This window comes from Oreochromis niloticus, linkage group LG18 (assembly GCF_001858045.2).
Source record: "Oreochromis niloticus isolate F11D_XX linkage group LG18, O_niloticus_UMD_NMBU, whole genome shotgun sequence".
Lineage (NCBI taxonomy): Eukaryota > Metazoa > Chordata > Actinopteri > Cichliformes > Cichlidae > Oreochromis > Oreochromis niloticus.
Window position 1 is genome coordinate 13,151,922 of NC_031982.2, and position 25,273 is coordinate 13,177,194.

Below are 25,273 nucleotides of genomic sequence, written 5' to 3' on the forward strand. Positions count from 1 at the left end.
AAAGCAATGCGTGCTTCTGACTGATAGCGTCATCCTCAGAGCTTCCTTAAGGAAAACAAACATAAACATAAATAAACGTAACATGCAACATCTGAATTATTCAGCATCCACATAAAGAAAAGTCTCCTGGGCCGGTGCAGCTCCACAGCTCTTCTGACGGAGTTACGCAACACAAAGTCTCACCTGCATGAGTGAATCTGCTTCCTGACATCTGCAGATGGAGGGCAGCCTGAAGAAATGACCCCGTGTCACAACTCTTTACCCGGAGTGTCCATGCCAACACTGCGCTCTTGGTGAGCAGCCCACAGAATAGGAAATGCTGATTGTGTGAAAAGAGTAGGTGTCGAGGGGGGGTGGCAGTGAGGGTAAACCTCACAGAGGGAGAGGTGCAGCGACCGTGTGCGGTTACGCATGAAGCTCAGTCCCGCAGCTTGAGTCGGATAAGGCTGAACGAATAAGGCAGCTAAAGCTTATCTGATTGAACTGAGATGGTGGCATTTAATGACGTGGCTTTGAGTGCCATGTCATAGTGCGGCGTATCGATCATCACCGGGCAAACGTCAAATCTCTCCAGTGTCACGGAGGAGAGAAAACAAGCGTCTGACCAGTGCGTCACAGCGCCCACAGGGGACTGACAAACACCCAAATGAGAGTGAAAATGACATCCATTTTCTGTGTCACTTTGACGATGCGGCAGCAAACCGCTCCACTGACATTTTGTCATCTAAACCGCTGTTTGGGATCTATTTGCTTTTCGTGATTTGTTATTCGGTAAGACATTTAGAGAGCGCTTTGTCTGTGATTACATTTTCCCGCTTTCAAACCCATGAACTACTGAGCCAGCATCAGGTTTTTACTCCTTTCTCTCCCTTTCGCTTGAGTCCCCTTCTCTCATTCATCCAAAAACTCTCCATCCTAATTCGGGTTCATCCCGAACGGACATGTGGATGTATAATACATTCACTCCATCCCCGGCTAAATCGCCTCATTACATTATGAAGCACATTCACCAAAGAGAAGGAAATCAGATAGCAGTAAGTAAGAACTTGACTTCTCTGTCTTCAATTCAGAGATGTGTACAGAGGGAGGAACAACACACTGTGGGGTCTCACACAGAACACAGTCTCATTAAATGAAACGGAGCTTCTGAAGAAATACAGGAAATCATATAATTCAGTCAAAGGCAGAGACAGCCAAAGGAAACGGGGTGATAAGGCTTGACTCAATAGAAACTTTTATTTAAAAACCAGTAATGTCCAATAATGAATACCATCAGATACAACTAAAAAAAGATGTTTTTTGTTGTAGATGTGAGTGCAGGAATCTCTTTACAAAGCCCGCCTGCCTCTGGGTAATTGGGGGATGACTAAAAATTGTAGAAAAGGAGTTTTTGGTACCCTAGATGAGGGAAAGGAGGGTAGTGGTGGTGGAGCACTGTTGTGTGTTTTCTGTCTCACTGACTCAGATCAGCCTCTACAATGATTACAAAGGAGAGATGATTATTTCATGCAAAACCCTTTTTAAGTATTATAAGTACAAAAGAGTGTATCTAGTATATATAAATATAAAATCCAGTCTGATTCTCCACCTCTACACAGATTCACTTATTCCTGCAACTAGAAGCAACTTTATTAACAAGCCACACTTAGTAAACTGTGATGTCTAGCACTGACACAAGTATAAGAGGGAAAAAATAAAAGCTTGAGACATGTTAATCACAGGTCATGTCTACAAATTCCTTGTGCTGCATTCATACAGACCTTGGCCCACTTTTCTTTACAACATTGCTTGAGTTCACTGAAGTTTTATGCACAGCTCTCTCAAGGTCCCACCACAGCATTTCAATCATGTTGAAGTCTGGACTTTGACTGGACTATTGCAACACCTTGATTCTTTTCTTTTTTAACCATTATGTTGCAGATTTGCTGCTGTGCTTGGGATCATTGTCCTGTTGCATGATCCAATTTCAGCCAAGCTTTTGCTGTCAGACAGACAGCCTCACATTTGACTCTAGAATACTTTAGTATACACAGGAGTTCATGGTCCACTCAGCGACTGGAAGGTGCGCAGGTCCAAAGCCGACACAAGAAGATACAACTTTGCAAACCTAAGCCATGCTGCCATGTTTATATTAGAGAGAAGAAGCTTTCTCCTGGTGACTTTTGAACAAGTCATGTCTGGTCAGTCTTTTTCTAATTGTACTGTCATCAACTTTAACATTTAGTATGCTAACTAAGGCCTGACCTCACAGAAGAATGATGGACTTCAGATTGTTTATAAATGGCCTTATATCCCTTCCCAGATTGACAAACAGCAACACTTGCTTCTTCAAGATCATTGTTGATGTCTTTTCCCCTTGGCATTGTGAAAACAGTCATCTGAATGCTCCTGCAAACTCCCAAAACCTCACACTTTCCAACACTCAATTCATCAACTGCAGTTGATCAACAGCGAATGGCTGCTTTCTACCCTCTTGGTTCCTATGTAACCAGTAAGGGTGTACTTCATCTTTCACACACTGCTTCTGCATTTTGTTTTTGTTTTTGTTAAATAAATAATGACAGGGTGTAGTATTTGTTGTTTTGTAGTTAATCTCAGACTGTATTTACCTCATTATAAGACCTGTTGTGGACCAGATTACTTTCATTATGTCCCAATATGTAAAACCTTAGAGTTGAAGATGGTCTACTTTCTTTTTACCATGATTATACACCTCATACAGCGCTACACAAAACTCTCAGAGCCACAAAGTCAGAATCACAAAATGCTGCACCTAAGACATGATTTTCCAGATGGCCAAATGAGCAGTTTTGCATGTTTTGGTATGTCATTATAGAGCTATAGCAATATGACAAACAGCATATTCACTGAGCTAGGAATCAGAGGACAGTGCAGTTATATGGTATCCCAAATCAATGGTGAAATCTAGAATCTAGAATCCCTAAATTCATCATTTTTATCATTTTCATTGTTTTCATTGGTGTATCAGATTTGAATCTGCAAAAAAGAGGCACAAGTAGAACTGCTGTTCTTTCTATGCCCCTCTGCTATGTGTCACTGTGCACTGTTACTATGTATAACTAACACAAAGGTCTCTGCACCAAAGCCACTAAGCCAAATTCTCGCTAAATTTAACCTGCATGAATTGTGACTCTGACATTTCTTCTGGTTTGAAATGGAAACTTTCACACAATGCTAGCTCAATCCACACTGGGGCTGTAACAGACTGCCAGCAGACGTGTTTTGCTAACACTCTCCAAAATGATAAAAATGTCACTCACAGTCCTATCTGGAAGCATTGCAAATTCACCCGGCAGCATCAGCATCAGCCTCACTGGCATGCATGGCACTTTTCTGCTCTCTGAGGTTTTTTTTCTTTAATAAACATGCCTGCAGCTCAAATACTAATCCTCACAGAGCAGCAGAAAAAATATATGACAACTGGTCAGAGAAAAAGGTTTTTGGGGAAATGCACTTCTTGGCCTCAGCAGAAAAACTGTATATTCTGGGACAGGGTGAGGACGTATTAGAAAATGTCTAAATCTGAAAGAAAAAACACAAAGAGCACGGCATTATGAAAAAATTTCTAATGTCAAGGCATGTAGGTTTCCTACTCCTCACTTCATCCTTAAACTGGATAACATACAGGCTGGTTTAGGATTAGACAACTCATCACAGCTCTTAAATTTTTAAGGTTTTAGTTTGCTGAGTTCATCCTGCTTGTGGTGCAAATTCGACAAGATTTTTAAAACTGGGGGGAAAACTTAAACCTTCAACCTTCTGCGAGAGGAAGACAAGGCTGAATATACTGTATGTGTCTTTATTTGGACAGTTTGCACATCTGGGTGACTTGTTCCTCAGACAGAAAACACAAAGGACCTTCCTCTCGCCATGTAACTCCCATCATCCTGGGCAAACTGTGACGACAAGAGCTCCAGTCAGCACTCTGCTGGCTGAATCGTTTTCTTCTAAACCGTTTATTGGACATGATTTATACTCAAGTGTCCTGCCACATGGCAAAAAAAAACTCTTTGGGGAGAGCTGCACTATGCTAGCCAGACACCAAACTGACAAAAAAAAAAAGAGAAAAACTGCAAACAATGTGAAATACACAGCATTCAAATATCTTGCAGTGCGCCAGGACTGTGTCTCCCACAGGTTTACCCTCCCCCTCAGTTTGCTTTGTGTAGCAGCCAGTTAGCAATAGCACTGCACCTTTCAAGGACACCACCACCAGAAAGGATAGATATAGAGGAAGAGAAGGGGAAAAAAGAGAGAAATTTAGGTCCGGAGGTGAGGAGAGCGAGAAATCAGGAAGGAGATACGCCAGGGAGAATCAGGTGGAGACATTTAAGCAGTGCAGGGGAAGGAAAAAGAGGGGTGGAGCTCATGTAAAGTGGGATAGTTAAAGATGCATAAGAGATGATATAGAGCAGAGGCAGAGTGAGATCCAGTGAGTGAGTGACCAGGAAGCGAGAGACTCTGAGAGAGGGAGGCGGCCATGATGGCTTACGTCACCTTCAGGATGACATTGCCGGGACACACAGGTCTGCTGCCTCATCAATTCTACTGCTGCTCAAGGGGACATCATATCACACAATCACACACACACAATCACACACACAGGCGCAGCCACAGCCTCTGGCAATGTGGCTCTACCTGGCCGAACACACCCGGAGCCTCTGATTGGCTGCTGAAAGCCAGCAGCACTCCCACTGCTCCCTAGCCGGCAAGACTCTGCTTGGAAACAGAGCGGCTGTGCTACCACGACAGGCCACTACTGCAGCGCGGCTCAGCGCTGCTCTGATCCGCGCTCAGGTTCATTGTCCTTATGACAGCATATACGGGTGCTTTAATGGCGCCTGATGGTGTGTCGTTAAGGTCACAACCTGAAGCGTTTAGGAGTAGGTTGATGCTACACACTCCTGTTACACTTCCTCACACACACACAGCCTGTTGTATGATATGTATTATCTATTATTGATAACTAATTACGTGACCTTATGGTTTAATTTTCATTTAATGAGCAGCAAATATCTAAATCAGCCACAAACAAAGTGAGGATTGTAAAAAAAAAAAAAAGATCCTTTCTGCCCTTCAGTTAGTAAATACTCTTCCAGATATAGTGAAACTGATCTAACTCCTCCCTTGACACTAACTACCAATCCGTCTCAAGTGATCTTTAAGTCAAATCATTAGCAATGTGAGCATCTGCTTGTCTGACATTAACCATAACGACCTCTCTATTTCATCTAGCTCTGTTCAACATGAACATAAAGTTGATTTCATCTGTGAGATCTTGGACTACATGAGATTAATCCTTGTTAACACTTGCTAGTCATGCATATTAGTAATCTTATTAGCCTACATTTTTACTTTTTAGTTAACAAATAGTGTCTAACTTGTTTGAACACATATTACTGCTTACTGAATTTTGTATCTTGCTGGTCATAGTTCGATTAGTACAATGATTGCTTCTGGACTATAGAGCTGGTCCTGACCGTGCACAGTGGTTTATGAAGCCTCAGGATGAGTCTTTGACTGTGAGGTGACTTATCAATCATAAGTTGTTAGCCAATGAGCATATGATGGTTAATCCTCATTTTTGAATCTGACCACGATTTACACCAGACTTAATTTTTTATTCAGTATGACTCAAAATGAGTGACTGAGCTCATGACCTCATCAGGAAAATGTTTACAGAGGTCAAGACAGAAAGCTGTTTTCCCATAGACTTCAACTGGAACAAAGACTTTTTCCAAACACAGTTGTCGGCATCTGGTGCCGGATGGATACTTCGTGGCAATTCAGGGTTCAGTGTCTTACCCAAAGATGCTTCAGTACATAGACTGAAGGAGCCAGGGATCAACCCTCTCTACCACCTGAGCCACAGCCACCCCCAAAAACAACATAATGTGTAAGCTGAAGAGCTCTACAGAAGCTTGTGAGTAAAGTTTGGTAGATGATCAGTGAGATTAGCTGCTTCTCTGTTTCATGCTAGGCTAAGTTACTCAACTGATGGGCCACCACTTCAGCTTTAATGTTTCATCTCATTTTCTTATCCAACACTTTGTAAGAAGGTGAATAACTTCCTTTTAAAGGACAAATAAAGAGGAAATACTGGATCTAAAGAAAAAGAGCTTGCAGAAAAGTGTTGAAATCATGGGACGGAGTTGTTTCCTCACCTTTTCCTGATATTGCCGTCTGGAGGAGTCCAGGGACTGGATGAGAGCTGTTGCATGGCCAATAAAAACAGCATAGCACGTAGCTCCTACAATCATACTCAACATAGTGAGCCAGATATCTGATAGACTCTCCGGGGCTTGGCGGCCGTAACCAATGCACAGCATGTGGCTCATTGCTTTGAAAACAGCAAAGGAGTACAGCTCTGACCAGGTGTCGTTCTGTGGAAAGACAAGAAAGGAGATAAACAAGGAGTTAAACACACGAATGTTACATTCAAATATATGTTTCAGACGAGGGTGATGCCAGGGAGTAGGTAACTAGAAGAAAAGCTTTGGGGACAGGGGGTCATGGAGGAACAGTTATATAAATGAGAGCTCAAGGGACACAGAAGGAAAGAGGGAGGAAGGGGAAACAACACCGAGGGATTCCTTCGAGGCCTAATCAGGAAAGTAGAGACGGTTTGAAAGTTATTTCCTCAGAGAGGAATTATAATGAGAGGCCATTAAATATGCACTTGAAGAACTGTGTGAATCGGAATCTACTACAGCAGGGCAGCAGTCACCAAGCTGCTTGTGCAGCAACTCCAAAATGTGATTGTGACTTAGAAAGACGTCTATGTTGCCGCCCACTTTAAATACATGTAACGAACACTTATTAAATGTTTTATTTCACTGTAACTTTGTCCCCAAACACGGCCCTTCACAAAAGAGTCAGATGAAAAAGGTCTTGATTTGACCTTACTGTGCTTACCTGAGTCTGAACACGATGCTAATGCAATCAACTCAAAGCGAAAAGTAGAATCAGAATCCTAGATTTTTAGCTATGTTTAATCTTTTTTTTTCTACTAAAGAAACTCATTATCTGTGTAAGCTGTGTTACTAAAGCAGCGCACAGGGGGGAAAAAAATTACAAACAGCATCCTGAAAACCTCTGAGACCCTCAAGTCTTAAAGAAACACACACACTAAAAAAAATCACACACACACACTTAGCCTCACTAAATATGTACCAGCTACACAGAGGTCACTGGCTGCACTTAACAAAGGCAATCGGCTGCATTATATCCTCCCCATAACCTGCTGTGGAGAGTGCATCAGCACTCTACTACAGCATTATATTAAGAAGTGTGCAGTTCTTCTCTGTTTCTTTCCATTAACAAAACTAACTAAATGAACCAAAGTGTAGTGCTATTATGAAAAACTGGAACTTTTTCAATGTTTTTTAATCTTAAAAATTAACATTATTGTTTTAAGTTCGTGTAAAAAAAAATTTTTTAGTGTGATGCAAAATGTGTTGTGTGTATTCAAATGTTAACAATTTGACAATACAACGAGTACTGTGTCTAGCAGATTAAAGCACAAATCAGTTTCTCATTATGAATATTTGGCTTAATAGAGGCAAATAAATGTAGTTTCTCTAAGTGCTGGTAACTCACAAACCTGAAAACTAAAAAAACATATGGGGGGTTTTTGTTGGGTTTTTTTTGCTGTTTTCTGATTTGTTTTTATCTGATTCATCTATTAGATTAGATACGAGAACAATCACTAGGTATAAAAGGTTTTAAAAAATCACAGGTAGAGACTGAGCAGAGAGGTTTGTTAACATCCAAACAGCATCACTTTAAATGGCCACAAAGTGATAGAAAGAGCTCTCCATATGAGCTCAGGGAAATCAAAACTCCCAAAATAAATATAGCTCCACCAAGTGGGCTGGGGCTAAATGGTATATGTAAAAACAGAAAGAGAAACAGTGGAGTGAAGCAGACTGAATAATAGATGAATGATGAGCACTTTGATTCTGAAATAGAAACAGGCAAGAGAGAAGGAGAGACTCCATATCCTCGTAAGTCTCAATCGCTCTCCTCGGAGATTTCAGTTTGGGAACTATCCGTTGCTTTGATGGTAATCACCGTCTCCATTAGCTGCGGATAGTCTGTTTGAACTTGACTGATAACGCAGGGGCTTTAAATTTATCTTGCGGTACCCTAAAATGCTTCTTTAAATAGCCTGCTGCAACCTTGTTGTGCAAGAGGCCTCGCAAACACAGATGTGAAACGCACCTGCCAAACAGTTTGGGCAGGTTTATGTAACTCGTGTGCTGTCAAAATACCTTCACATTATCAGTATGCATCAGCACTTTATCCATGCTAGCAGCGGTGGGATGCTTTTAATTCTTTCCCCCATAAAGGCGACATTTGACAACCTCCCCTGTACCCATAATGACGAGTTATGACACCTCAGTATATATCAATAAAGATGTGGTTTGAAGAACTAGAATAGTTTCTGGGTTTTGTCATAGGCAGAAAGCAACATCACTAACCTCTGATGCAAACTCATTAGTTTTTTTCTGTAAGCAAGTCTGAAATATGACAGAAACCACCCAGTTCAGATAGGAGCTTCAAGGGTTACTCCTAGTAGGGGTAAAACAGGTCATCTACCAATCAGAAGGTTGGTGGTTTGATCCCTAGCTGCCAGATATCCTCGGGCAAGATCCTAACCCCAAGTTCTCGAGTGCATCCATCAGAGCCCGATAGAAAAAAAAAGTGCTTGTGTGAATGGCTGAAAGTGGTTGGGTAGAGCAGAAAAGTGCAATATGACAACTGTTACGTTTACTATAATTGCGGATGGTGTCAAAATACATTATATATATATATATATATATATATATGTATAACAAAGTTTATAGTCTAATGAAAATTTGATAGCAATCTGTTAAATTTTGTAATCAAAGTGTTACGCAGAGCAACAGACAGACCTTCCCATTCCCTGATCCAAATCACTTACAATGTTACAAATGACACAAAGTGCATGAAAAACAACAGTAACACTGAAGTGGAAAATGGAGCAATATCATACTGAATGATCACTATGCGTGCTGGACGCCCGATAAGCTGAACAAACATCTCAAAGATAATCGACAACCGTCTGACAAAGTCGCTGCCCTGGTCCTGTCACACGCCCACCAGTTTAGTTTACAACAGCTTATCAGAGTTCATTGTACAGTCAGCTTTGTCTGGTGCTTCCTCTCCTTCTGTTTCTCCTTGTCTGCCTCACTGTGCGTGGTGTCTTTGTGATCTGCAGTTTGGACAGTGAAATGTATTTATTTGGAAAGTGGAGGGCAAAGCATGCTCCACAGAGAGCTCATTGTAAGGTCAACAGAGAAGCTGGATTTCAGTATTCTGTCCAATATGAAATGATGGCTGCCTGGCCCAGTGGAGCTACTTAATTTAAGCCAACTTTAGAGAAGATGAAAAGAACCGGAGACACTTTGTTATACACTGTGTTTCATGAGTTAGATATGGTGAGAAAATCCTTACTCTGTTTAGCCTTCTGACATAGTTATAAGCCCAGAACTGAAGGAGGGCTTTTGCGCAGATGGTCAGTTACACCAATCAAGTCAATCAAATCCAAACAGCTCATGTTTACATTTGGAGGGGCTCATGCAAAGAAAAATAGTACATGACACTAAAAGTTCAGTGTATCAACATTACTCTTGGACATTAGCTGTTTCCAGCATCTTATTTCACCGTCTCCACTAGAGTTTCATTATCACGGTACGTATCTCAGACTTATACGTGTCTTCTTTTTTTAACCCTTGGTCAAGCTTTTCCTGCAAAGGTTTTGTGTTAAATTAAATGCAACTTATAAGTAATTTTTTGTACTCACTGTGATGAAATGGTAAACCTGTGAGCGACAGATTAAAGAGGATTAGGCAGATGAAGCAGAGGCCAACATGCCCTGATTTTTTTCTTAGTACTGGCTGTGTGCTAAAATTATTAACCTGTCATTAACATCAGTTATTTTTTTGGACTTGACAAAACTCATTCAGAGAAACTGGAAAAAATATTTCTATGGAGTGAGTAGTGCTCCTCATCACCAAATATATATATATACATACTGTTCATGCATACACTCACTAGTCACTTTGTTTGGTATAATGTTCAACTGCTTGTTAATATCTAACCCCCCAATCACATGGCAGCAACTTAGTTCACTAAAACATGGAGACAAACAGGATATTGTATTTGTTTAAAATGTTATGTACTTGTGTGGTACATGTATTTTTGACTTTTGCTGCCATGATGCCAGGTCTCTCTTGGGAATGCGATTTTTAATCTCAATGAGATTTTTTACCTGGATAAATAAAGGACTAATACATTTTTTAAAAGGTCAAGATGGCCTGATGAATTTCAAAGTGAGCATCAGAGCACAGGTGAATTAAGAGACTTTGAATCTAGCATGGTTGTTGAGCCAGAGCTAGTCTGAGTATTTCAGAAACTGCTGATCTACTGGGATTTTCTCACACAGCCATCTCTGGTGTTTGCAGAGAATGTTCTGAAAAAGAGAAAATATCCAGTGAGCAGGAGCTCTCTGGGTGAAAATCCCTTGCTAATGTAAGAGGAGAATGGCCAGACTGCTTTGAGCTGACAGGAGGGCTGCAGTAACTCAAATAACCACTCAACACAACCAAAGTTTGCAGAGGAACATCTCTAAACGAACAAGATCATTAACCTTGAAGTAGAAGTAGCAGCAGAAGACCACAGTAGGTGTCACCACTGTTAGCTAAAAACAGGAACCTGAGTGTTTAAAGGGTGCAGCATACCTGAGTATTGTTGCTGCCCAGGTCCATCCCTTTATGACCACATTGTACCAATGGGTCAAACCGGTTTCTTGAGTAGGACAGTGAGTTTACTGCACTCAAATAGCTTCCACAGTCACCAGATCTCAATCCAATAGAGCAGCTTTGAGAGGTGATGGAACAGGAGATTCACATCATGAATCTGCAGCAACTGTGTGATGCTGGCATGTCAGTAACCACCAACATCTCTGAGGAATGTTTCCAGCACTTGAATCTGTGCAATGAAGAATTAAAGCCGCTGTGAGGGAAAAAGGGGGTACAAACCGATACCAGAGGGGTGTAACTAATAAAGTGTATATATATTTTTTGATGGTGGCCACAGCGGCTGTCAGCTTTGTGAAAAGTCTCCATGAAATTGTAGTGCTACCATACTTGTGAGGACTGACAGTCACTTAAGCAGACAAAATGCCCGTCCCCACGAGTTTGAAGGAATTTTTGAGACTCAAAGTTTGGTTTTAGTGTCAGGGTTACACTGTTACCACTGTGTCATGGTTAGGCATTCATTTTTGATGGTTAGGGTTTGAGGAAGCGGCTAGGGGAAGCGTTATCGCAATTAGATGTCCTCACTAAGATATGAAAATGTGTGCGTGTGTGTGTGTAAGGGAAATAAGTTGAGTGAGGAGCCCACTTTAGTCCTTTTCACAACACCACGTGAGGGAAAGTTCCTGTTACACTGGCTTCAAAATACTTCCTCTTGAGTGGCTTTCAGCATAAGCTACTTGTTCAGTAATACAACTTCTTTTCGTAGGCTATAATATTATTGCATTCCTTGTACTCGGCTCAGTAAGGCTGTACAAAACAAAAACACCTGCGATATAATCCCATCTTTCTCTCCCACGAAACAAACACCACCAACTAATTTCAAGTTAATTTAGAGCTCAGACAGCAGATTTCGCTCTTCATGTGTATATTGCTATAACTGGCTTAATGAGTACTTCAAATCAAATCTGAAATATCCCACAGCAGACCTGTGATGGTGTTTGGTCAAACTAATTGCAATGAGTAAATCAAGTGATTTCACACCAGACACAGTGATTACTGACTTACTGTCACTAAAGTAAGCAGACCACTGTGCTGCAAAGCTGAGGGAAGCGGGGGATAATGGGAAAGAGACGCCTCTGTGATGTGGGTACAGTAAGGGATGGGTGCACACACAGCTGTAATTACAGAGTTGAAAGTATACACCCCGTTTCTGTCAGTTAGCATGACTGTCACTGTTATTACCCAGTCGCCTCTGTTCTCTATAATGCAGCCAAGCTCTATAAGCACTCTTGCATGGAAATTAACTTAGTGGCTGATAAGGCAGAGTAAAGCTCACGCTAAATATAACCTGAGTTCAATACAGGGATGGAAGTCGGGGTGTACTGCTAAAACAACCTATGTTCCCTGAGGTAGTACAAGTTTGACTGAATCCAATTATTAGCTGGTGGATGTCATTCAGAGTTACAGAGTGTTCTCAACGCCCTCCATGGGTCCTGCCTGTGGGCCCCACACCACCAGAGCCACTGTAGGGTGTGAGCCATGATGGATGGCCTGGCTGCAACACAATGGCTAATGTTACAAGTTGTCAGCCACTCAATAGGGGGTGGTCTCAGGTGGCCGTATGTAGCCCACGCCAGAGCGGGCCTTTCGTTTGAGAGTGACGGCTCTCTGGAGACCGGCTGTCTTTGATTATACAGCAGGAGAGAACACTGGAGGAGTCAGTGTCCTGTCAGGCCCAGACTCCATCATCATGGACTTCAAACTCTGCAGCGTGTACTGAGCACGATTGTCTTTTGTGCAGCCTATAAGTTTCGAATAGTAGAAATACTTTTGAACTTGTGTTGCTGTTCCATCTGCGGTGCTTTTTAGTTGTCATTGTTAGATACGTGCTTTACATTTTACATAGCAGCTGCATGTTGATGCACTGATTTGAAGGATCTCTTGGATATTCTCTCCATGAGTTCTTTAGGCCTTTAACCTCTTTCACCCTGGAGGTCCTTGTCTTCCAAAGTAGCATAGTACATTTACTGAGCAGGCCCCTGGTACTGCTATGATTAAAATGGATGTACTATTTGTTGTGGTTCATTTGTGTTGAATCAAAGTTGGTCGCAATCGACAACTTTTAGAACAGGTCCAAAATCATCTGTGCCACTGACACATTGTTTTATTGCCGTTATGTACTCTCTAATTTATGATTTTATCAATATTTGACAGACGTTTTTAAATCTCACTCTGCGCCGATATAAACAAGTCTTTATTTTTTTTCATTTCGTGAGTCCAAAAACAGCATTTTCAAATTACTCATTTTGATTTACCTGGAATGTCGAGTTATGTAAAACAAAGAGAAAAGCCATAAGTCATGTGAGCAACAGAAGTAGTGAATATTTGGTACTCTGTCTTACAGCTAACCAAATGATTTCATCTGTTGTCATTAAGTTGCTGATTTAATATTCTGTGGCTCGACAAATTGAGCTAATCATTTCAGATCCAATAAATCGCAGCAATTTCAGTTTGACTGTCTTATTCCTATTCTCTGCACACTGCCTTTCACCCTCTGACATGACAGCTGTTGATAGGCTCCAACCCTGAATTGGACAAGTGATTAAGAAACTAGATGGAAGGATGGATGGATAAATTCAAAGAAGCAGGGGTATTTGTTATACTGGTATTGTGGTGTGTATTTCAGTGTAGGGCATAGAGTTGATACAGTGAAGGCAATGCATGACGGATTTTTAATCATCTATAACATCAAAGGCTTGGTTTTGATATAGTCAGCCTCGGGGGTGAGTGAACACACCTCCACTCATTATAATCTCTAAATTTCTGCATATAAATATGTGTACCTACATTTTCTGGATGTAGGTTAGTTATTTAGAGGAGCAAAATAAAAAGTAAGATGTAATTTATTGTTCTTTTTGTCCAAGATCATTTTACCAACATTGAAGAAAAAAATATACATATATGCTTTGTCCTCAGTGACCCAGCTCTACAAAATACCATCAGCAAAACTGCAGTAGGTTTCAGTCTGACACATCAAACAAAAAGTGAATCCTTTTCATCTCAGCAATATGGCAAAGAGGATGTTTACCCTCATCATCCCATTAACTTGTTTCAACCAGAATTACTCTTGTACAGCACTAAAAACAAGAGTCCCTCCTCTCATCCAGGAAATACTTCAAATCTGAAATTTACAAGCCGTCGTGGCCGACCCAGACGGTGTCTGGGAGCAGGACCCAATCTGTTTAAAACCCCATTTGGACCTGTGCCTCGTGTCTGGGTTTGGTGTGGTCTCCTCTTGCTCAGTAAAAGGCTGGTTTGACAGACAGACCTATAAACAAACAGCTTTTATCTCTCTGAGAGAGACATGGCAACAAAGAGCCCAGCTGCCTGGCCATATTTCCCCCATCCCTCTATTTCCCCCTTTTATCTTTCCTGTCATCGCCCCACCGTGCTGAAGAGGAGGCACGGAGTGATGTAGAGGTGCACTTAAATCTCACAGGTTTGTTTTTAACAGCCTCTTTGCTGGTAAGCTATAGCTGTTTTCTGCCAATGACAAGGTTGTGATATGAGTAATATCCTTGATTTGCTTGAAAGGCGAACACACTTTTCCTCCTGAATCATACACAGCAGTGATCACTAAGCTTAATAATGATTTTCTGAAGTGTGCATAGTGCTACCCTGGTATCAGTAATATTAATTAATATTAATATTAATATTATTGACTCATACACGATTATTTGTAAAGTAGTGTGGTCACGATTAAGATCTGTTTAATGTTCATGTCTTAATCATTTTTGTGCTCACATCATTTAAAAAGATTAAACAATAAAAACAAGCTACTGAGGCAGCACAACAGAGATATTGTCTTTTTGCTTGCATGCCTCCTTCCTGCTGCCCACATTACCACACTGGAGAATCAGCTGTGTTATGCTGGTGGAGCCTGATGTAGCTTTGAGCTGAGGAGTGGGCGACAGACGATATCTGGTAACTTCAAGTGCCATCACTTGACATTTATCACACTTCACACGGCTTTGTGAAGCGACAAAGGGCACTGTGCAACTTTCTTTAACATATTTAGCAAGGTCCTGTAAACAGAAGTGGAAAATTGATGGTGTTCCCCTCTAAAGAATTAAAAATCTCTGAGGCCAATTTGAGGCTTCCCTTCTCCAAATAACCTTTCTAAAGCACTGGGGTTCCCTGCACAGTGAAAGACAAGAAAGAGCTTATCATGGTCACAAAATATTGATTGAGATTTAGCCAATATTTTCTGATGACAGTGAGACGCTTCGATCAATACCTTGTGACCACAGTTAGTTCTTGTTTACTCGGGTTACAAGAAGCAAGCCCAGTTCTGGTGTGATAGGTGCAGTCCAACGTGCCTAGTCATGATTCCCTCATACGTACCTCCATCTTGTTGAGGGACACCCAGCAGTCCGATGGGAACTCCTGCAGCATGGGGACCAGGAACTGTAGGCAGCCATCCCAGTGACACAACAGCAGCATCATACCGATCAGGTTAAAGATCCGCATCACCGCACTGGCTAGGTCATAGGTCATATGAAAGATCTGGAGACAGCAAGGCAAGGAGAGGAGTTTATATGTAAGATTATATTGGAACATGAAATCAGTAATTATGGCTTTCTTGACAGTGTCGTAAGTTTTATCTGATGAGACTTCAGCACTATGTGTTCTCCAGCTGTCTGCATTTCGACCAGTCAAAATGATTACCCCCTACCTCCAATTCATAATCGCTTTACCTTGATCTTAATGGAAAACATCATGAGGTCAAGGAAAGGGGAACTTATAAGGACTTCGTAAAAGAAAAACTTGGTAGTGCTGCACTCTTGAACAAATGACTGCAATGTTGAAACTACAATGCCCAGATGGGCTGCAAAATGCACATCGGGCATCATTCCAGCGTGGTGTTTCAGGCAGTTCGTATATATGACAACCACTGGAGAAAATTTCCACTTCATTAACATGATTTTAATTTTTTAAATCATGGATGTTAAAAAAAAAGCTGAAAAAACACAAGGACACATACAGTTAATACAAACTGAATTGTAGTAAACTTTAAACATGTTTTTGATTAACTTTTCTTTTATATGTAAATATTCACACAAGGGAAAATTTCAATAAGTAGCAGATTTGATCTCTTTTTTTTTCATAAAAGATGCTCCAGTGTATCATGTGGTCTTATTATGGCTGCCATGCGGATGCGTCCTGATCACTTCACACATTCAGGAATGGTCCTGAGCAGATTTTATTTTATTTGGAGGATTATTCCCTGTTTTTACTTTCTCCTTTTGTTTTCTGTCCACAGTTGTTCGTGTCTGATTCACCCTACTGTACCTTATTAACCTCCTCCTCGCCGTGTCTTTAGTCTGTGTGTCTTCTTTCACTCTGTGTCACAGAGTCAACACAGCTTCCTTTTGTTCTGCAGCCTCTTCATTCTCCATGTTGGTATTCATAACCCCAGCCAGTTTGTCTTCTTGTGTGTGTGTGTGTGTGTGTGTGTGTGTGTGTGTGTGTGTGTGTGTGTGTGTGTGTGTGTGTGTGTATCAGTAACCGTGTCCACCTTTGAACCTCAATCTTGACCATGAAGACCCCTTTGCTAATCTGCTATGAATTCATTTCTTATTGGGACGCTGCCTTCCTGTTCACACTCTTCTTTGGATTCCACCAAGTTTAATAAATGAGTAGGGGAGACAGCTTCCCATCAGTTTCAAACCAAACACAGCAGGAGCGAGCAGCGCATTCGTTACACCGAGATATGTGACATCAATCTGAGGTGCCAGCACGCATGGGGCCCAGTCACATATACAAAACACTCACGCAAGCCTGCGGGCACAAAAGATACACTAACAGCGGAGACAAACGTGCCATCACATGCACACAGCGTGATGGACGGGGACCATCATGAGCCTTAACAACTGATAGTCTGTGTCGTCTCGCACATCAATCATCCCCTATCACTGGACAGTCACTTAGGCCAATCATCTATCACTTGCCTGACCTCAAGAATCAAAACTGTGATGCTGCTTAGCATGTAATAGCTGCTTAAAAGCACTAATAATAGGTATGAGATCTTAATGTGCAGAAGTGACAGTACGTTTCATTATAAAACACGTAGGATGGTCTGATTAGTCTACTATGAAGGAACAGGAAATGGGTCATTTCTTACTCAGTGCAACTGAGGGAGGAGTGATACTCTATGACTGGAGTGATGAGGAATGAGACTGGACATGAATCACATGTGCTGATCTTTCTAAATGCAGCTTTAACCTTTATGAGGTTTTCACTGTCACTTTTTATCAATCAGCGACTCACAAAATAGAGCAGTTGGTCATCATTCTTGCAATGAGGGTGGACGACAGAAAGCCGACTTACACGGTCACGTTGTGCTGGCTCACTGAGGTATTCAGAACCACGGACAGCGCCGAGAACGTTACAGGAACTAAAAACAGCTCACAGCTTCAACTCTTGGATTTTCAAAATAAACTGTTATATTTAACAATAACGGAAACAGGCATTTGAAATGGGCATCCCCCGCATGTGCCATTGTTTCACTCTCCACTACATCGCCGCTCTTATTCTTCACACGTGCAAGTATTACTTCCCATCATGCACCACTCTGCGTGTATGTGTGCATATCACATAATATCTTCAGAAATCCAATTATCCAAAGGTCAAGTGAGCAGCCAAGCCCCACTGTGCTGCTCACTACTGCAAAATGCCAGCACCAGGCTGCAAATACTTGCATAAATGAAAAGTAGAGTGATCTTATGACACTGTTGGACCTCCTGTCTCCCAGGCTATTCCTCTTAAAGCAGAGGAGGAGAGTCTGGTGAGGGGCTGGGGCAGGGGCCCACAAAGGTGTATCCCTCTCGTGGAGTAAATAATAGCTGAGTGGCCAGGAAGTTCAGGACTGGTGCTTTGGGTTCAGTCTTCAAGAAGCATCCTAGCAACAGCACCAATCCTCACATGCAGAGTCTACCAGTCAGGTCTGTGCAGACCTGCCATCTCACCTAACCTCTCCAATCACTTTAAATGAATAATTAGTCACATAATCACAGTCAATAGCCCCCCTAGTGCTGCTTATAATAATCGCTGTCTCTACTTCACCTGCTCTTCCTCCGGTCTCTTAATTGATTAACTATGTTTGCCCTGGTAAGAGGTTGCTTATTAAGTGCCACCTGTGGGACTGCCAGGTCAGATGGAGACAGAAGGTTAGGAGGATGGTGTTACAATAACAGTAATTAGAATGCAAACTTTGTTAGCGCGCAAACATCCTGCAGACATTGTATTTTTCTCACCAGGTGGCAGGTGAGAACACTGATCCTGGGCCTCCAGGTGAAGGAGAGCAGGCCAGAGAAGCAGATTGTTGGTTTGGCCATGAGCCAACATCAGCATATTGGAGGAAAATCACTGACCTTTTCTCACTGACTAGGCTAGGGGTTTCTTCTTCTGTAGCTGTGAGTTTTGAGATAATGTTTTAGCTCAGGGACAGCTATGAAATGTGTGCCCTTACCTCTTCCCATTGGTGGATGTAGCGTATTAATCTGGAGAGCCTCAACAGCCGCAGGAGACTCAGGATCTTGGTAAAGCGGACGATCCTCAGGGCCCGAGCAGTCTTGTACACCTCTGAGTCGATCCCCTTCTCTACTATAAGGAATATGTAATCCACTGGGATGGAGGAGATAAAGTCTACAATGAACCAAGTTTTTAAGTACTTCTTCTTAATGGTTTTAGGGTCCAAAATGATGTCTGAGTTGTCCTCAATGATGATTCCAGTGCGAAAATTAAGCACAAGGTCCATGAGGAAGAAGGTATCGGACACCACGTTGAAGATGATCCAGGGCGTCGTGGTCTCGTCCTTGAAGAAGGTGATGCCCACGGGGATGATGATCAGGTTGCCCACCATGAAAAGCAGCATTGTAAAATCCCAGTAGAACCTATCAGGCGTGTGTGCGAAGTGGAAGTGGATGTGTGTGCGTGACAGTGCATTTTACATGGGTGTGTGCACAGAGCACAGGAGGGAAAAAGAGGGGAAAGGGGAAGAAAAGACAAAAATAGAGTCAGATGAGAAGAGGGATTTGCTGTGGAAACGCAATAGGCACAAGAGACTGCCTGGCTCAAAATGGAAAAGTGTAAACAAAGTGCAGCCAAAGTGGTATTTTTTGCCAGCATGAGCATGCAGGGAATAATGGGGGGGGGGAGATACTTACTTTTTCCGATACTGACGTGAATTATAATCAGCATTAAACCGATTACTTTACACATTTTAGATTTTTGTTACACAGCAAAAGGAATCTAATGATTATCACTGCTCGTGTGAGTAAGGACATGTAGCAGAGCTGCTTTTCCTGGAATAATTCAAAAATTTAAATGCAAATGTTTAAATGATGGGTTAAACCATGGGAGGCCCCTTTCATCTTCGTTTCTGGACCACTGGGTTTTATTTTGGCTTTGCCTCTTCATTGTTTAGGGTCCTGCCAACACTTATATATCTGCATGTATAAAAATAAGTATTAAGGGAATATAAATGACCAGAAAATTCCTTTTAATTTCTTTCTGTTGTTCAGACCTCATTAAAACCGGATATGTATGAATATGAGCTGAATTTGCAACCTGCAACAAACAAGAAAATGTTTCATGTTTTTGATTTACTTTAATTTAATAACAGAGATGCATGCATTTAGGATTTGAGTGAGGCAGTGCTGCATAGGAAGTAGCCTGTTATTAAGATCAGCAAGTAGATATCGATTGTTTTCTCTCAGGTTTTACATCTGGAGTCTGAGAGACTGCAAACAGAGGGATTTTCTCACTAGTTTTATTATTTTTTATTTCTGAATTCTGAATGATGTGTTTAAACCCATGATTGTATTCTCTTGTCACAAAACGAGAGAAAGTCGCGCATAGACTGTGTTAAATTTGTTTATGAGCTCTCCTGGGCCCCACTAACAGAAAATGGGGGCTCGTTTATACGAAGCTCTCAACAATATTACGGTATTGATATCAAGAGGACGACAGTCTCGCTTACTTACTGCCAGTGCTGATGTGACAGGCTGGTAAATGGGACAGAGAGTAAAGTGTTGAGGTTTGATCCCGTCACAGGAAGCTCTGCAGGACAGGTGCAGCGCTGAGTCATTACACTGCGACTTATGCAACAGGAACTGACTCCCCCACCACACGACAACAACAATAACCGCCCCGATGATGATATTTGAAGCAACTTTGTTGCTTTAAGATGCATTAATTAGCATAAGAATCAGGGGAGGGCCGCTAGCTTCTCGCGGAGTGGGAGTCTGCGAGCTAAACAAAGGTCTAAAAAGTGGCCTGTCGTCAAATTGCATCTCTGCTGCTGAAGTTATGCCTCATGTTTGGTGTCCTGACACGGTGTTACGTGATACGAAAGGGCCAAGCGTGGATGATGAGTGATGGGGGTCTATCGCTCACACGCGCGAGCCGACTTCAAATGAGATGGGAGCTGTCCACTCCCTGTGGTGCTGAAACCAACCCATCCAGCCCCAGAGTCAAACCTGCTGATTTTTTGACCCAAATTCAATCAGGCGAGTCGCCTTTATTCTACGTTTAGAATAAAACGCTGAAAGGCAAGCCTCAATCACGAGGAGCCCTTTTCTCTGGTGCTTCCCCCCAAAATATTTGAATGACAAAATAGCTGCTGGATGTCCAGCTGGGTCGTCGGCGTTTGAGCCGCGATATAAAAGAGCGCATCCGTCATTATAATGCACAATCCGGGAAGTCGTACAGGCGGATATGTCTCCAGTGAGCATGCTTGAGGTTTCCGCACACTTGGCTCAAGGTGACATTCCATTACTGAGTGCATCGCATACACACACAGGCACACACACACACATACATATACATCCTGTCAGCAAGCTTTTGTGGTAGAGCCTACACTGCACACCTTATCCGGATCCTCAAAGAAATAATGGCACTTTAAATGAAGGCAGCTTCAGAGCGCTGTCCTCTTTGTTAAATGAGATCGCACTGCAACGAAAAGTCGATGTGTATTAGCAGGCCTAGCTTGTTGAGCACCCCAGACATGCTACAGTGTGGACTAGAATAGGTTTGTTTACAACCTTGAAAGGACACTCTTCGCTAAAGTCGGTTTGCCTGACAACAGGTTGTTTGGGGGGGATTACAGGCAGTCCGATGCAATGCATCGTTTTAAATCTCTGCGGGTTCAGTCATAAGGGACGGCATGAAAAACCAGCAGCCGGTAGCCCCGAACAATAAATGCATGTGTTTCCAAGGAGTCCCAGTGGTTAGGCTACTCACTGCAAAGTAAGTTGTAGATGACAATGAGGACCCTTACGAGCCCCTCATGTAACCAATCGCACCCACAGCTCTTACCTGAAATCGCTGTAAGGGTGGATAATCCAATTTCCAGCTGATTTTACCCTCTCCTGCTCTCTCTCCACTGCTTTTTGACTACCATACATGCGCAAGGAGAATTTGTTAACTCCAGGCTGCAGCATACTGCTAAACTGCCGCTGCATGAAGCTGGCTTGGCTTCCCCGAGGTTCTGCATCTTCGGCGGGCACAATTGCCGGGCCATCCTCCGGCTTCTGGAAAGTGACAGAGTTCCTCGGCTGCTGGGTCTGAGTCTGAGCCGGGCCGTGTAGCGAGGACGAGGCTTTCCGGCTTGGTGCGTTAGAGAAGGACACCTTGGAGTCCTTTTTCTCGGGGACTCCGCTGGACACGGGGGTTGCGCCCGGGTTTGCGCTTTCTCCTCCGTGCCCCCCGGTCAGGGACCCGCCTGGCGTGATCGAGCCGTCCATGCTGGCGGTGGTCGAGTTACAGGCTCCTCGCTTGGCGCTCCCCCCGTCCTCTGCTCTCCCCGATCCCCCGGTCTGCTTCTCCGTCTTGGAGATGATTGAGCGCAGGCTCCCGGTACCCGAGTCCCTCCTGCATTCTCCGTTTTTGTTGCATTTCATGCTGGAAATTGGAGCGACGCCGTTGCAACCATCACCCGCTGTCGCGTTTAAAACCTCTACCGCGACCGCTGATTCCGACGCCTCCGCCCCAGAAGCTCTGCAGGTCTCGCCACGTTGGGCAGCATCGCCCGGAGAGGGTGTCTCGGTAGCTCTGGAGGCAGCAGTGGGCCGTGGGGCGGCAGGAGCGTCCTCTGTGTGCGTAAGGCAGGGTTCCTTGTTGGAGTTTCTCCTGGAAGCCAAGGACGAGGCTCCCCCTCCTGGCGTAAAGTTCTTCATCCTGATACTGCCGCCTCCTCCTCCGCCTCCGCCGCTGCCGCTCCCCCCAGCTCGGCGCAACCGCGGATGCTGAAACTTGGACTCCTCTTCTCCGTCCTCGGTCTCGTCCATCACGACGTTGCTGGGCACACCGGACAGGTTAGCGCTCGCTTCCCCGGGAGAGCCAGAGTCCAGACAGTTCTGCCCGCTGTTGCTCCTCGTGCATTTGGATGAGACAGCCTTGGCTGCGCTGATGTGGCTGCATCCAGTGCCGCCCTCCGCCTTCTTTTTCATGGTGGCAGCAGACGCCGGCGAAACCTCATTCCTGTCCATGACATTGAGCATATCAAATTTTGCCTCCAATTATCTTTGAAGAAAGCCAATCAGAGATAGAGCGAGGATGGAGAGGAGAAGAAGGGGGAGAGAGAGGGAGAGATGGGGGGGAGAGAGAAAGGAGAGAGGGAGGGGTGGACGTGACTTATTTGCAAACTACTGCACTTATATTTTCACTAGTCATTGTGTCAGAAATGATTAAGCATCAAATTAATTGGGTTCTTTGCGTCAAATGTCATTACACCATTAGCCTGTGCTCTTCTAAATTCAGTTCAGCCTGCATCCAGCTGAGGCCTCTCAGTCATTACCTTAAACATGAATTAAGCGTCATGTTTAAATGTTAAAAAAATACCTGACATGCTGCCAATTACTGAATGTGTTTCCCTAAATGTCAATGCAAACTGAAATTAATTCATGTGTTCTGTAAGACGTTGACAATGACAATCTTCCTTTAAGCATGTTGGTGCCTTGGCTGGTGTTTAGCACCCTCTAGTGGCCATAATTAATTTTATGATTCTGCCAAAGCTCTCAAATGTTATCCGTGGCACATGTTCAAAACCAGCAACAGATCTACAGTCTGGACTCATTTCTCTACAAAAACAAAGTGCATTGATGATCCCGAGGGGACATACTGAAACTCACAATATTGATTTATGTCCTAAAAGCTTTTTCTTCTTTGTCATTCAACTTACTTTTTCCTACACATTTGAGTCTAGTAAAAAATATCCAAAATATGAATGGGTCCAGTATAAAGTTTCTTACATTGAAAGCTAGACTTGTAGTCAAGACCGCCTAAACCAAGACAATACCAAGACCAGAGGGTATCGAGACCAAGACAAGACCAAGACCAATACAGACCAAGACCGAGACAAAAAACTCTTTAAACTGCAGCCAGATGCTGCTTCGTTTACGGGTGTCAGGCATATTTATATGTTTTTGCGATGCACTCGCACAGCCCTCCACACCGCTGTCTACTGTCTCACTCACTTACTGAGAGGACAGACGCACGCTTCAGTTGACTGTCACGTCTCTCACCCTCTCTGTTTTTCACATAATGATATTATCCTATATCCTTGCATGTGATTGGCCACAATATGGAGGGATTGGAGCATAGCTGAGCCACTGTGTGAGAGCTGAGCAGCGAAAGGAAATTAAGTGAGGAGCCGGCTCTCGCTCAATGGGAGTCGACTCTTCTGATTCACTACAAAGCACTCTCTAAGCACGGCTCTTAGAGCTGATGCTTTCGCGCATAACACATTATCGAACGTTACATTGTGTGTCATGGATACTGTTGACTCCAAATCTCCCGACCACTATGTCGATCTGAGACAGCAAGACCAAGACAAGACCGAGGGATCTGAGACCAAGACCAAGACCAAAGTCCGTCGAGACCAAGACAAGACCAAGACCACATAAAAGTGGTCTCGAGACCGGTCTCAAGATATCCCTATTCAAAGCATACAATCCATCATTCTCTTCTGCCATAGAGCAAGAGGCAGGCTACACCCTGGACAGGTCACCAGTCTGTCACAAGGCTAACACAGAGAGAAGACAACCATTCACACTCATATTCACACCTATTTAGAATCACCAATTAACCTAACCCCACTAACTGAATGTCTTTGGATTGTGGGAGGAAGCTGGGGTACCCAGAGAGAACCCACACAGACACGGGGGGAACTCCACACAGAAAGTCTCTGGCTACAAGCTGTATTCAAACCCAGGACTTTTTAGCTGTGAGGTGCTAACCACTGCCAAGTATACAGCTCATGAAACAAAAACATCTGTTCTGGTGCTGTCCACATTTGGCCTTTTTTTGTTTTTAAATGCTTATTCTTATATGAAAAGGAAATACCAAGGAATAATCAATTAGTTATTCCTGTCCTCCTCCAACAGCTGACCCCAAAAACAGAACAACTTAACACTCAGAAGTGGAGTCAGCTACTGCATAATCTGGCAGAGACTACCTGTGACAAAGGTCGGCAAGAGCACACAGCAGATGTCATGTACTGCAACGACTGTGTTGTGGTTTCACCTGCAAAGTATGAGCACAACACCAGCTGCTTCCACATAGTGAACAAGTAAATGAATATCCACTGGCATCACCAGCTTCCAGACTAGCAGATAGTCTGAACACACATGTAACACCAGCCGAAGCCACAGAGGTATAGCTTCATCTCTACAGATTTAGGACACGATAATCGAGTGTTCTGCCACCAGAGGAGAGATAAAGTAGCTAGCCTCTTTTCTTTGTTCTAGTTTTGGTTGATTGCAATTTCGGCCACATATATTTAAAAAATGGTTGTGGTGCTTTACAGAATCTGGCACTAACACAAGAATATACAGTAACTAATCCCACTTAGCAGATCTGTTCTGCGACATCTCAGAAATCTCTTATCTTTTGCCATCAGTGCTCGGAAGTCCTCTCTGCCCCCCCCCATAGTCTTTCTCTCTGTCTCCCTCTTTCTGTCGTCCTCCCTTTGCATCATTAGTCAAAAATGTGCAGCTGCACAGAGGTTCGGTTTAATTTCCTGGTAGTGGTGATGTAGTGGTCTGACATTCTCAAATGGTTTTCAGCAAATTCCAGACCAAAGGGATGCAGGAAAATAAATGAAGTAGCAGAAAACAAACTCTCAACAAGTAGGTGGGTAATGTGAGTGGCCCAGAAACATGTTGGTGAACACAAGAGCAGAACGCACATGCTATAAAGGTTTATCCATTAATCAAACCACATGTGTTAGCCCATATTGAGAAGACTAAGCGATGGCCTTATTTGTGTGGCCCATAAGGTAAGAGTTCTAAAAACTAAAGAGGAATCACATCATCTGTAAGTCTTCCCAAAAGTTCTAAGGCTTAGTGATACAAAATCTCTCCACTACAGCAGTTCTGTCGAGCTTCTGTAAATAAGTCACCAAA

General features: G+C 43.0%; 1 protein-coding gene across 1 annotated transcript in view; it reads right to left on the reverse strand.

Annotated features, from left to right (window-relative positions):
* Window positions 1-22,455, reverse strand: part of LOC100706079 (potassium/sodium hyperpolarization-activated cyclic nucleotide-gated channel 2) — a 36,327-nt gene extending 13,872 nt beyond the window's left edge. Inside the window, exons 1-4 of the mRNA XM_003437967.5 lie at window positions 21,186-22,455; window positions 18,337-18,760; window positions 15,210-15,371; window positions 6,186-6,404 (exon numbers count right to left, since the gene is read on the reverse strand). Coding sequence (XP_003438015.3) covers window positions 6,186-6,404; window positions 15,210-15,371; window positions 18,337-18,760; window positions 21,186-22,369 — 1,989 coding nt within the window. The 5' untranslated portion in view covers window positions 22,370-22,455. The remainder of the gene's footprint in view (window positions 1-6,185; window positions 6,405-15,209; window positions 15,372-18,336; window positions 18,761-21,185) is intronic.
* Between the last annotated feature and the right edge of the window lie 2,818 nt (window positions 22,456-25,273).